Below are 14,751 nucleotides of genomic sequence, written 5' to 3' on the forward strand. Positions count from 1 at the left end.
TTAGGAGCATTATCAAGAGGATGAAGACTTTTGACTTTACTTGGTCACCCACATCCACACCCACTATTTTGTTTCAAGTCCATGTATGATAGATTTATTTTCAAGAGAAACAAGTTTAGCATTCCGAAATCAGTTTGAGTTGTTGCTAGTTCGTAAAGGCAGACATTTTTGTGTAAAGGATTAGTCCCTTGGGGCAGCACCAAACAAGTGTGATGTGTGATGTGTGATGTGTGATATCTGAAATCTGATATCTGAATTGGGGTGGGAGGATATCCAAATGTAATTCAAATTTAAATGAAGCTTCACGATTCACAACAAAACATATCCTCCAACTAACTCATCCCAACAAAAACATCCTCCAACTAACAAAGTATTCAGTGACACTACTCAAGATAATTCCAGGATCACACACAACAACGAATTTTCCCCACAACACAAATCACAGGACATTCGAGCCTCCGCACAATTTATTCAAAATGGGAATCAAACTCTTATCAATCTACAAAATTGAGAGCGACAACCAAGTCTAACATCATATCACTCACTCTAAGCATTTCCATTTCCATACCTAGAAAGGAAGATCAAGCATTAACTGCTTGTTTGTTAGCAAAAGCAATACCCTTCTCAATGCTAGCTTTTAGCTCAGACTTTAGAGCTTCAAGACCCTTCGACTCATAGTCAGTCAGTCCTTGCATGTCAGAATTCACAAAAGCTTCTATTCCCTTCTTCCCCAGCTTTATTCTTGATGCAAAGAATGGAACTTCAGTTAACTCTGATTGCACAAACGAGCACTCATACACGTCTGAGTCTCCGTCAAGAGCACGTAGAGAAGACTCCACAAATCTAGCAGCAGCATACGCCATAGACAGTGTCGCTGAACCAGCCCCTGCTTTAGCTTCCACAACCTCTGTTCCAGCATTCTGGATTCTTACTGTTAGTTCTTCGATTTCTTCATTGCTGAAACTCACAGAGGGTTTTGTCCTAGACAACAGAGGCAAAATGGTTATACCAGCATGTCCACCAATCACTGGCACATCTACATCAATGAGTTTTAAATTCTTCTTTTGTGCAACAAATGTGTTAGCCCTCACAACATCTAGAGTAGTGACACCAAAAAGCTTCTTAGGATTATAAACACCCCTTTGTTTCAGCACCTCTGCAGCAATTGGCACAGTTGAATTCACAGGGTTGCTGATTATGTGAATAAAGGCATCAGGGCAGTTGTCAGCAACAGCTTCTACTAAAGTCTTCACTATGCCAGCATTGATATTGAAGAGGTCATCTCGAGTCATTCCTGGTTTCCTTGGAACACCAGCAGGGATGACAACTACGTCCACACCTTTCAAGGCATCTGCCAACTGCTCCGGCCCAGTAAAAGCTAAAACCTCTGAGGGTGTATTGCAGTGGCTCAAGTCAGCAGCAACTCCCTTGACATTTGCAATATCATAAAGATGGAGATCTGAGACTAGCGGGGACATTTTGACCAAGAGTGACAATGGCTGACCAATCCCTCCAGCTGCTCCAAGAACCGCCACTTTAAATGATGCTTGAACCTTAGGTTGTAAACAGGCAACAGACTGGATGTTTTGTTTCACAGCTTTTGTTTCAAAAGAATTACGCAGGGCAACAACGCCATCCTTTCCGAAAAACGATGACTCTGATTCACAGATAACAGATGCTGCTGCTTTAAGACCACTGAAGTTCCTAAAATCATGGGTAGATTTCATCTGAACACCAGACGGCTTCATTTTTGGGACCATTCCTACCTTCACATTGCAGGATGCAATTGATGTAGAAGAGATGTTTGTAGCTGCTGTTGCGGCCATCTTGTGCTATTGAGAGAAAAAGAGTATCACAGCAACCTACAAGCAAGCAACAACAATGGATTAGCAATTAAAACATACAAAAAACCAGTTTCCGGTGAACATAACACATCTCAAGAAAGAGGAGATTGCATTGGCAAACAACAATACCAATGCCAAGTAACTTGCAGAACTACCAATAACCATCAATAATTAAACTTCAATCAACATATTCCACATCTAATTTCAATCTGCATATGAAATTTAAGTACATTCTCTTAAGAGAATAAAGTACGGATCATGGGAGTTCATCTACTATTTAGCATCCAGGTCCGACTTAACACATCTAGAAATATCGCAAGAAATATTGCAACTTTAAGAAGAAAAAAAATGATAGAATTTCAACGAAGGTACAAAATTCAAACCTTAATTACCAATATTCATCAATCATAGATTCAAAGGTACTACAAATCTCAATGAATAAAACATCTGTTAAGGGCACCTAACTACGATAGTACCAGGTACACATTTCTTGCCACGTCAGCAAGGGAGGTAGAATGATAAATAATACTGAAAAGTAACAAAACTGTCGAAGTTAACGGGGCACCAAATAGTGTAGGTTAGAAGGTCGACTGCGTGTACAATTACCAGTACGACTGAGCAGAACTAGCTCATTTTCAGACCCTTGATCAGAAGAGCAAACGAATAGAGGATCACCCCAGCACCTTACAGCGTTTAGGCTAAAATCACTTATTTTTGCTTTCGTCAAAGGTAGAGACGAGGGCTAAAAGCTGGATATGACATATGGAATAGATAATCAATCAACTCAACACGAGTCTTGAATGAATAGGTTAGAGGCAATGCAAAAACATAAAACAACGTGGAGGTAATGAATAGAAATTCAAGCGAGGCGTGGCCAAGTGGTAACTTGGTAAGGCATCGGGTTTAGCTCCCATTATTTGGAGGTTCAAATCCTTCCATCTCAGAACTTATGTAATTTACGATAACCATTTTTCTGTTTCTAAAGTTTTGATATTTTGGTATGATGTACTTTTTACGCTAATGATCCAAAACGAGTCTTAATTCTTAATAACTCAAGCTGATGTACTGTTATACACTTTCATGTTCATATTTATTATACCAGACAGTCAGAGTCAGTATTACCTCCAAACAAAGTTCTGTGTTCGAGATTTATCTACTAACTTACATTTGCAAACCCAAAATGCAGAAATTGCTAAATTCCTCGAATGCCTGCCTCTAATCCACACACCTTGCACATTTAGGAAACTCAAACAATACCACATTCCCATTCCCCAGAACCATAACCCGTCATAACGTCAAATCAATATTTAGCATCAACACAATCTCGGCCCAAAAGCCAGGTTTCCACTCTCCAGCGATGTTCCTTGATCAAAACAATCAATAAATCCAGAATAGAATAACAAAAGCATCAATAACAAACATGATGCAAAAATTAAACTTGGGCATAACAATGTTGGTAAAGCTCAGAATTTATAACTTCAATTCCGCAACCTCCCACACAATAAATGAAGATTTAAGTATAATAATAAAAAAAAACTTCAAGAATTACAATTTCAATTGAAACATACAGGAGGAAATACTTTTTTAGGTCAATTGAAAAATCTAAAAGCGAGTACCTTTGACCTGAAAGCAAAACCCTCGCTCCAAAATCAATGGAAGATTTGATTGTCAAATCAAATCTTGGGGAAGAACACAGTAAATCAAACTCATGAATTCATCACAACATAACATACCCGAAAATCAGCTAAAAGATAATAATCAATCATGGTCGGTAAAAAATGGGGGAAAATCCCCAAAATATAAATCCACTACTGTTTCACTTGTATTCAAATCAAACCCAGAAAGATAACATATCCACAACCTAAATCATCAAAACAAAAGCTAAATTAGCTACCATTTTACTTGGTTACAAATCAAATCCATCGATTATGACATTTCCAACAATCCAAAATCATCCAAAAATAATGGGAAATAATACAAAAACAAAAGCTTTCACTTGTATACAAATCAAACCCAGAAATTATAAAATGCCGACAAACTCTTAAATAAATGCATCACCAAAATTAACTGATAAAAAAATGCGTTAACGATTAAGGAAAACCCGCTAATGTGATTCCACTTCGATTAACAATTAAACATCAAAAGCCATAATCAGATCATTAAATCGTACAAATGTAATAAAAGGATCAAATTTGAAGCAAAATAAATCAGGAAGACAATAAATCAAGAAAGCGTAAGAACAAAATCACAGCATTTTGATGAATACAAAGATGAGAAGGTACAGAAAGCTACCTGAGGTGTCGAGAAAAATGAAATGCAGTGACAATGTGGTAGAGAGGAGAGAGACAGAGAGAGAGGGTATAAATAGGGAGAGAGGTTGAGCGTGCACAATTTCGTCACTGAAGAGAATGGTGCATTTTCGTCGAATCTACCGAAAAGGATACAAGGGTACCGTACAGGGCCTTATTTAAATTATACTATACTTTTTCCATATTTGGTTAGGAGTCATACTTAATATTTTTTGCTGTATTTTATTAGGATTTTCGTCCAATATATCGGAAAAGGATCTAAGGGTATTTTATAGGACCTTATTTAACTTTACTGCCTTCATTTTTTTTGAGTCACATTTATTATTTTCTACCACACCTTCCTAATTATTTAATATATCTAATTTCTTAGGGACCACCACTATAATGAATTCCTTCTCTACTTTGATTTAAATACTTTTCCCACATCTTTTATAGGAGGTTTGTGAGGGATTTCTCGAAGATAGCAAGACCAATGACCAATCTGATGAAAAAGGAGTCAAAATTTGAGTGGAGTGAAAAATGTGAGGAAGCTTTCCAGACTTTTAAAAGAGAGTTTGAAATCCGCACCTGTTTTGACACTGCCTGATGGGAATGAGGGGGTTTGAGGTGTATAGTGATGCTTCGAAAAATGGTTTGGGATGTGTGTTGCAGCAGAATGGGAAGGTGATTGCATATGCGTCGCGTCAATTGAAACCTTATGAGGCTAATTACCCTACCCATGACCTGGAATTAGCTGCTTTTGTGTTCTCTTTGAAGATTTGGGGACATTACCTTTATGGGGCAACATGTAAGATCTTTACCGACCATAAAAGTCTGAACTACATTTTCACCCAAAAAGACCTCAATATGAGACAGAGAAGATGGTTAGAGTTGATTAAGGATTATGATTTAAACATCCAATACCATGAAGGGAAAGCAAATGTGGTTGTTGATGCATTGAGTAGGAAATCAAGTCATAGCATGAATGTCTTGGTACTCCCTGAGGAGTTGTGTCGAGATATGCAAAGACTTAGCTTGAAAATAGTAAATCATGGGGAGATCAAGGCAAAATTGAGTGCGTTATCATTGGGGTTGTGCATATTGGACGAGAACAAGGAGAGTCAAGTTGGGGATGAGCACCTAAACAAGATTAAGGAAAAGATGGGGCAAGAGAAGGAAGTCGATTTCAAGATTCATGATGATGGTAGTCTAAGGTTCAAAGGGAGGTGGTGTGTACCACAAAAATGTGAGGAGCTTAAGAGACGTTTGATGGATGAGGGGCATAACACTCCGTATTCTGTGCACGCTGGGGGTGACAAGATATACAAAGACCTTAAGCATATATATTGGTGGCCAAATATGAAGCGTGAAGTTTCCGAGTTCGTGTCTAAATGCATAACCTGACAGAAAGTCAAGATAGATCACAAGAGACCCATGGGAAAAGTCCAACCCTTAGAAGTTCCTGGATGGAAGTGGGATTCCATCTCAATGGATTTCGTACTGCTTGCCTAGATCAAGGAACAGAAATGATACTATTTGGGTTATTGTGGACCGTCTGACGAAGTCGGCCGTGTTTATTCCGATTAAAGAGAGATGGAAGAATAAGCAGCTTGCGAAGACATATATTAAGCATGTAGTAAGGTTGCACAGGTCCCAACCGATATTATTTCATACCGTGATTCGAGATTCCTCTCGAAATTTTGGCAAAAGGTCCAGTTGAATCTTGGGACAACATTGAAAATCAGTACTGCCTTCCACCCTACGACCAATGGACAAACTGAGAGGACTAACCAAACAATGAAAGATATGTTGAGATCCTATGCTACTGACTTTAAGGGTAGTTGGGAAGACAATCTAGATTTGATTGAATTTTCTTACAACAATAGCTATCATGCGAGCATTAAGATGACACCTTTTGAAGCATTATATGGAAGGAAGTGCAGAAGTCCCATTGCTGAAATGATTTTAGTGAGAAAATAGTATTGGGAACAAAATTCATTGAGGAGACTTTCAAGAATGGGAAGATGATTCATGCTAGAATTCAGGCTGCCCAAGATAGGCTAAAGAGCTATGCAGATTTGAAAAGAAGGGATGATTAGTTCAAATTAGGCGATGTAGTGTTCTTAAAAGTATCACCAACTAAAGGTGTAATGAGATTTGGGGAAAAGGGCAAGCTAAGTGGCAAATATGTAGGCCCATATGAGATTCTACATAGAATAGGGAAAGTAGCCTATAAGTTGGCTTTGCCAATGGAGTTCGAAAAGATGTATGATGTGTTTCACATTTCCCAACTCAAACGTTATATCCCTGATGAGCGTCATGTCTTGGAGCCTGAGAGAATCCAAATTGATAGTAGCCTCACATATGAGGAAAGGCCTGTGAAAATCCCCGATAAGAAAGTGCGCAGTACACACAATAAAGACGTCAACATCGTAAAAGTGCTTTGAACCATGAGTCCGAAGAGGCAACGTGGGAAGCCGAAGCTGAAATGAAGACGAAATATCCAGAGTTATTCCCTGAGGTGAGTTACGAGGGCATAACTCATTTTCTTTAAGGGGGATAGAATGCGATAGAATTTCGCGCTTTTACCTATATTTATGGTATTTTTATGCATTTTATACTTTTTTTGGCAAATTATACATGTTGATGCATAGTAAATAGATTCTCCGCATAAGAAAATGTGTTCATAAGTAACACAAGCAACTTTAAGTTGGCAAAAGAGTGCACATGAGTGGGAAAAGTACTTCTCCAGTAAAAATGAGCTAAACAGTTTTGAAAAATATGTGAGTTCTCGTGTCAAGTTTCGGGACGAAACTTCTTTTAAGAGGGGTAGATTGTAATCCCCCGTAAATTTATAAAGTTTATTAATATATTTTAACGTATAGTTAATTATATTTAAATGAAATTTATGAATTTTATTAATATATATATACACATATATATATATATAATATATATATATATATATATATATATTTAATGTATATTTATTTTTATTTGAATATATTCTAAGCATTTTAATTATTTATGCAAATCAAATAATTATTAGAATCACGCTTTGAAAAGGATTTTAAAAAAAATAGAAATACTTTTGGATTTAGAAACACCCTCAAATTGGAAAATGAATTCTAATCATAGCCCAATAATATTCCCTAAGCCCATAAAATACATAATCCCCAATAAACCCCCTAAACCCCAAAACTTACCCACACAATTATTTATCTCTCTTCCCTCACTCAAACTCACGTACTCTCCTATCTCTTGCTTCCTCTCTTTCACATACAACTCCCTCTTCCTCTTTTCTTTCTTCTCTCGCACGCCACCAACAACAACCACCGTCAGCCCCGCTGCCACCGTCGACCAGCCTCCGCGATCGCCCCCCTTGCTGCCGCGCCACTTTACCACCATCGCCGGTCGTCCTTCTTCGCCCACTTTGGTTATTTCTTAACCCTTAAACTAACTAATGTTTTGATTATGCTTTAACAATTTAATTCATGTTTTCTTGAGTTAAATTTATAGTTTTTATGATTCAATTATAGATTTCAGATTATATGTTTTGCATAATAAAGTTATTAATTTTTAGCTTCTATGATGTTGTTCAAAAAGGGTTTTAAATTATTAAAGCATGATTTTTTAGAGTTTTAATAGTTATAAAATTATAGTAGGATGATTATAAATTATGAAAGCTATTATTTTTATGATTCTAAGCATGTAGATTATGTTTTGAAGAAGTTTTAAATTATTTTATATTGCTGAAAATTTTAAAGGGGATTTTTTTATGGAATTTATGATGATTTATGACCATTAGGGTATAAAGTATTATGCTAGGAAGTCTTGTAATTAAGTTTTAATATTGGGAAAGATTTTAAACATGTTTAGGAAGGGTTTAAAGTACTCTAATATTGCTGTAAATTCATGAAGGATTGATATGAATTTATATTGGTTGTTTTTAGGTGGAAAATTCTCTGTAGGCGACTTTTGGGATTGTTAAAGTGACCTCTCAAGTTGTTTATACAAGGTACGTACATACCTATGTGTTAATGGATGTGGTACGATGAATGGAAACCATGTTGGATTTATGTATGACTTGGTTATGTTAGAATTTGCATGTTTGACGCCGTTGAATAAACATGTTGAGCATGGGAATTATATTATGAGATTTATATTATGTTGGCAAGATTGATTAATGCAAGCATGTTGGTTGAGAACTTTATATTATTTATATATTGGCATGGATCATGATTGATTATTGTTCCCTTTTTAGTATATCACTACTTTAAGAGGATCGTGGACCTTGTTTAGTAAGTCGATGTTTTACACCTATGAAAGGCAATTGATCATAGGTAAAGGAAGGATTGAATTAATTAGAATTAATTCTATATTGAAAGTTGTGTGATCATTTATTTAATTCCAAGATAAAAAGAAGTTGTGATTATTTGTTGATTATAATATTTATGTTATTGGTGAGTCATAACTATAATAATTGGTAAATCATGTAAAGTGAAACTGGATAGCAATAGCTTTATATTGTGCACGTCTGAAGTGACGGACAATTAGGAGTTGGAGTTCATGGTGGTAGCCCATGGATTTTTCTGGAACCGGATTGATCACCGTGCTCTATTTTAATTAAAAGATTTCTCGATATCGTAGGTCATAGGAATATGGAGTCGCGCCCGTATTAGGTCTTCCAAAAGGAAGGTTATTTCAGTTAGACAACTCTGTCCATTGACTAATCCATCTAAATGAATCTTTATTCAATGTTAGTCTAGTAAAAGTTATATGTGAGTCTTTATGTTGTTACTTATTACTCCCTCCGTCCCAAATTAGTTGTTACACTTTCCTTTTTCGTTCGTCCCAGATTAGATGTTACACTTCTAAATTAGGAATGACCCCACAATTATTATATTGTCTCTCTTTTCCCACTATTTTTTTGTCCCCACACCTTCTCTCATTCAATTAAAAAAATACCCCACTAACTCCTATCACATCTACTTTTTCAATAAAATAACAATTGATAACCAAACAACCACTTATCACCTAAAACTTTGTGTAAAGGTAAGTGTAGTAACTAATCTGGGAAGGAGGGAGTATTGCTTATTATTTATTAGTATCATGTTAGTATTATTCATTTATTATATCATGTTAGGATTGTTTATTATTTAGTATGTATTACTCAGCTTTGCTGATTATGTGCTTTTGTTTATGTATGTTGATCATGGCTATGCCTTATTGATCATATGATGACCCATTTTGGTGAGCCGTCTCTAGGGATCAATAAGCATTTTCCATTTACATGTTTGAAGATGATGCATCATTGGGTTCAGGAGTGGAGAACTTGTGTAGTTTATTTACCAAATATTAAGTTGACTTTGGTTTTGATTTATTTAAGTTGATATTGGTTTGTTTTAAGTTGACCTTAGTTTGTTAAGTTGACTTTGAGTTTTATTGGTTGGTTTTGGAGTTGATATGATTGACTATTATATCTATAAAGTTATTATTATGTTTTCCGCTGCAAAATTCTGAATAAGCCGAGACGTTTTCACAGGAGCGATAATGCCTTGACAATTCTCTATATTTTATATCAAAAGGCTACTTTAGAAAAGAGAGAATTGTTGGGGTGTTACATCACCTTTTCATGTAACATGTCTCATGTTCAAACCTTATGCAAGAATTTTTTTTATAGGGTATGACGGTAATTGAGCTGCAAAGGAGGGAGCACAAGAAGTTGCGTGCAATTTAAGCAAAAAAATAACGTGGGGAAAAGGGAAGAAGAAGGGCCTGACCTTCTGTTTTCGTTTTTTGAATTTTAATTGTTTTGTTTTGTTTTAACCCTTTTTCTTTTCCATCTAATTTTCATCCTTTTATTTGTTTTTAAATTTAGTGTAACACCCCGACAATTCTCCTTTTTCTAAAATAACCCTTTTTATAAATATAACTATAGAGAATTATCAAAGTATTATCGCCCGTGTGAAAACGTAACGGCTTATTCAGAATTTTGCAGCGGAAAACATAAAACTAACTTTAGGTTATAAATTAAAAATTACAGAATTAATCCCAAAAACCAATCAACGAAAATAAGGGAAATGCAAATAGTACGACAAGTTTAAAGTCCAATTTAACAAACCCAAGTCACTTAGCAAAACAAAATAAATACAAGCTCTCTAATCCCGATCCCAATGATGCATCATCTTCAAACCTGTAGATGGACAACGCTTATTGATCCTTAGAGACTGCTCACCAAAATGGGTCATCACAGGATCAATAAGGCATACCCATGGTCAGCACACACAAACAAAGCACGTAATCAACAAAGATGAGTACTACATACTAAAACAATAATAATCCTAACATGATTCTATTAAATGAACAACCCTAACATGCACTAGTGGAAAAAACCCCTATTGTAGCCCCCTTGTTGAGGGGGGCATACATAAGCGCGCCTCAATAACCACTTAGTCAACGCGGGTCAAACATTTTACTAACAGGTTGAGGGGGGCTTTTCTGGTGTTCGCTTCTATAGAGGTTGTTGAAGGGGGATTTTAATTGCCCCCCTCAATAGACAATAGCTAAAGGGGCGGGCTTTTGTTTGTTCGCTTCAACAGGGCTTCACAACATTTAATTCAATTAAAACTTCTCACCGCCAAACCTTCTCACCCTAAACCTTCTATTCCAACGCAACACATTGAAGGCGATCGAGTTCGCAGCTCTCCTCACCGCGCGGCTCCACCACCACCATCACCACCACCACCTTCCTCACCGCGCGGCTCCACCACCACCATCTGAAGGCGAGTTGCCCCCGACCGTCGTCTTTCCTACCTCCGCGCGACTCTGTTTCACACAATCTGTCAAGGCTTGTTTCTCTTCGATTCAGTTTCTAAGACCATGAATTCCAGTATTTACTGCTTGAGTGCGACCTACAAATTGGGGTTTTGGCCGAGTCTAATGGAAAGAAGTTGAAGATGAAATGATGATGAGTACATAAATCTTAGGTCTATGTTGTTTTTTCAATCTTCTTTTTGTAGATTTGGGTTGTTTCACTTTCATTCATTCAGGTTAGATACACAGCATATAGTTCCCTTAATTGCAAAGTTCAGCTAATTATACCAGAGAACAGGGAATATGACCTGTTTCATTAAATGTACAAATCCCTTAATGTTTGAGTTGATTCATGTACATTATATGTTTCCCTTGATTTCTGTTTTGTTTATAAGGATAAGCTACCAACGTAGAAAAGAATGATTGATCAAATCAATGAGATTCGAGTACCCTGTTGTTACCTTTCATGTTGTTATCAAACCGATTATGACGTGATTCCACGACTGTTATAGTGACTATACACAGAGCTGATTAACCTACCAAAGCAAACCATGTTGCCCTGAAAGCAAATCTAGATTAACAGACCAACTTGAAGATTATTGAGCACGCCCAAGGTTAAATAAATCTGTCTCAAATCCGATGAGTATAATGTCTCTTATCCTGATGATTGTTTTGAGAGGTACAACCGTACAAGAACTGATGAATTGGACAATATTTTTTGCACCTCAAAGTTAGACATCTGACGGTATTAATAGTATTTTTAATTATCCCCTTTCAATGTTTCAGAATAGGATTTTAAAGTTAACCACTAATTAATACAAAGTTTGACAGTTTCCCTTCAATTAGTTGAGAGCATAATGAGTTGATTAGCAGAGAATTTAGGCTAATGTTCTAATATTGGATGAATTTACAAAATAGGGTTTGATATTTGTGGTTTTTCTAGTTCAATTGTTAGTTTATAATTGATTTTTTTTTGTTTTTGTTCTGGCCGGGGCTGGGGATGGGGTGGATGCGGTCTTTTTTTATTACTGCTTTTTTGTATGACGAGATGATGGTACTCAATATGATAATAATGCTAAAATTGGGAAAAAATCTATCTTTATGTATTATATTACCGTAAATAAACAAAGTTTATGAGTTAAAAATGAAAAAAAAGATGGATTATTCTGCTCAATATGGGTGAAATCCATCTTTATGCATAACATCTGGAACAATCCAGTAAAAGAAATAATCACATATATGTTTGAATATAGAAATTAAAGTCAAATCCTGTATTAAGTTTGTCTTAGGTTAATTATTTCGTAACTAATTTAAAACCTAAACATGAGCATCGCTGGGATCTATTGATTGAGTTCCGGAGGATGGTTTTTACAGATATTTTATCTTTGGATAAGATTGCATCATTAGAGAACAAAGATCTTATGCCAAGCTAGTTTATACTTAAATCGATTTTAGTTTATTCCTATGAAATCTTATGTGAAGCTAATAAATGTTAATGTTGACACATATTCCTGTTTTGTTTGTTTTTAAAATTGAGATGAGGTCTTACCATTTTTCTGATGTATTGTTCTTGTGTCAAAATTAAGAATTTGTGGCTTAATTTATCTAATTTTTTGTAAAACCTTGTGTTATTAGAAATGAGTCTTCGTTGGATGTACGGTGACCATACTACGGTGGAATACTTGAGTGGGGTTGAGGAGTTCCTTAGATGTGCTTTAGCACACCAACGGAGTACGAAAGCCGCAAAGATCTATTGTCCTTGCCGTGATTGTAACAATGTAAGGCGGTTAGCTGATATTGATGAAATTGAGGATCACTTATTTCGTAGTGGGTTTAAGCAAGATTACCATGTCTGGTTTTGGCATGGTGAGAAAATACTTGATCGTCCAAGTTCTAGTGTGAATGAATTTGATGTTCTGGCAGAGAGTGATGAGAGTGATGAGAGTGATTCTGATATTTCTGAGAATAATGAGATGGATGATGATGAGCAAGAAGATAATGAAATAAATGAAATGATGGATGCGGTGAAAGATCACTTGAATGAACGACCTCACATACTCGAGCAGGTATTAAAGGCTGCTGAGACGCCTTTGTACCCTGGGTGTACAAAATTCAAATTGTTAGAATGTGTGGCATCACTTTCCAACTTGAAAGCGGAGAGTGGTTGGACCGAAGAAAGTTTCATGAAATTATTGAAACGACTAGGTCTTTGGTTTCCAGATGGCAATGACATTCCCACCTCTGCCTATTATGCCAACAAATTGACGAATCCCTTAGGCTTAGAGGCCGTCAAGATAGATGCTTGCCCAAATGATTGTATTCTTTACAGAAAAGAGTATGAAAATTTGGATAAGTGTCCAACGTGTTCTATGTCGCGTTACAAGCGTAAAGGGGCCAATTCAGCTAAGAAGGGACCGCCCGCCAAGGTATTGTGGTATCTTCCGATCATACCTAGGTTTGAGCGCTTGTTCTCCGTAAAGAAGAATACTAAGTATCTGAGGTGGCATGCGGAAGAGAGGAAGAAAGATGAATTCCTTAGACATCCGACTGATTCTCCTCAATGGAGAACTATGGATAAGAAGTATCCTGAATTTGGCAAGGAGGTTAGAAATCTGAGACTTGCTCTATGTACAGATGGGATGAATCCATACGGCTCTCTAAGTAGTCAGCATAGCACTTGGCCGGTTCTTCTTGCAATTTACAATCTTCCTCCATGGTTGTGTATGAAACGCAAGTATATCATGTTGTCACTCCTCATCTCAGGGCCTAAGCAGCCAGGACATGACATATATGTGTATCTCGCTCCACTCATAGATGATTTGAAATTGTTGTGGAATGAAGGTGTTCCAATGTTCGATGCTTACACCAACTCAAACTTTACATTGCGGGCAATGGTTTTCTGTACCATAAATGATTTTCTGGCCTATGGAAACTTGTCTGGGTACAAAACCAAAGGACAACAAGCATGCCCTATATGTGAAGAGGACATGAAGCCCACACGGTTGGATCATTTCAGGAAAAATATCTACCCAGATTTCAGGAAGCACCTTAGTCGATATCATCCTTATCGTAAGAAGAAGAAGGAATTCAATGGGTTCACCGAGGAAGGAGTAGCTCGTACACCTTTGACAGGATCACAAGTTTATGAACGTATCAAAAATGTTGAAACCAAATACGGTAAGTGCTTCAAGTCCAAGTCTATAAAGGGTGTTTTATGGAAGAAAGTGTCTCCATTATGGGATCTTCCCTACTGGAAAGATTTGTCGATTAGGCATTGTTTCGATGTAATGCACATTGAGAAAAATGTGTGCGATGCTATCATCGGGACTTTGCTAAACATACCAGGAAAGACCAAGGACAATGAGAATGTGCGGAAAGATATGAAAAAGAAGAATATTCGACCAGATTTGTGGCCTGTTAAAAAAAAGGATGGTACAAAGACCTTTCTGCCTCCAGCGTGTTACACAATGTCGAGAAAGGAGAAGAAGAAGTTTTGTGAGTGCTTACATGGCATTAAGGTTCCCTCGGGATATTCGTTGAATGTTAAGCGCCTAGTGTCTCTCTCGGACCTTAGGTTGATTGGTATGAAGTCTCATGATTGTCATGCACTGATTAATGTATTTTTGCCGATTGCACTTCGTGGGATATTGCTGAAACACGTGAGACATGTTATAACAAAACTTTGTTTGTTTTTCAATTCCATATGTGCTAAGGTGATTGATCCGGAGACTTTGGATGCTTTGCACAATGATGTTGTTGAAACTCTATGTCGATTTGAAATGTATTTTTCGCCTTCTTTCTTT

The 14,751-nt window shown here is 36.7% G+C and overlaps 1 protein-coding gene across 1 annotated transcript; it reads right to left on the reverse strand.

The window, feature by feature from the left end:
- Positions 1 to 270: 270 nt before the first annotated feature.
- On the reverse strand, positions 271 to 4,291 carry LOC110778437 (malate dehydrogenase, chloroplastic). Its single transcript, XM_021982992.2, has 2 exons — positions 4,137 to 4,291; positions 271 to 1,862 (listed from the first exon to the last, which is right to left on the reverse strand). Exon 2 carries the CDS (start codon positions 1,824 to 1,826, stop codon positions 582 to 584), a length of 1,245 nt encoding a protein of 414 aa, XP_021838684.1. The 5' UTR covers positions 1,827 to 1,862; positions 4,137 to 4,291; the 3' UTR covers positions 271 to 581.
- Positions 4,292 to 14,751: the final 10,460 nt, after the last annotated feature.

This window comes from Spinacia oleracea, chromosome 5 (assembly GCF_020520425.1).
Source record: "Spinacia oleracea cultivar Varoflay chromosome 5, BTI_SOV_V1, whole genome shotgun sequence".
NCBI classification, from domain to species: domain Eukaryota; kingdom Viridiplantae; phylum Streptophyta; class Magnoliopsida; order Caryophyllales; family Amaranthaceae; genus Spinacia; species Spinacia oleracea.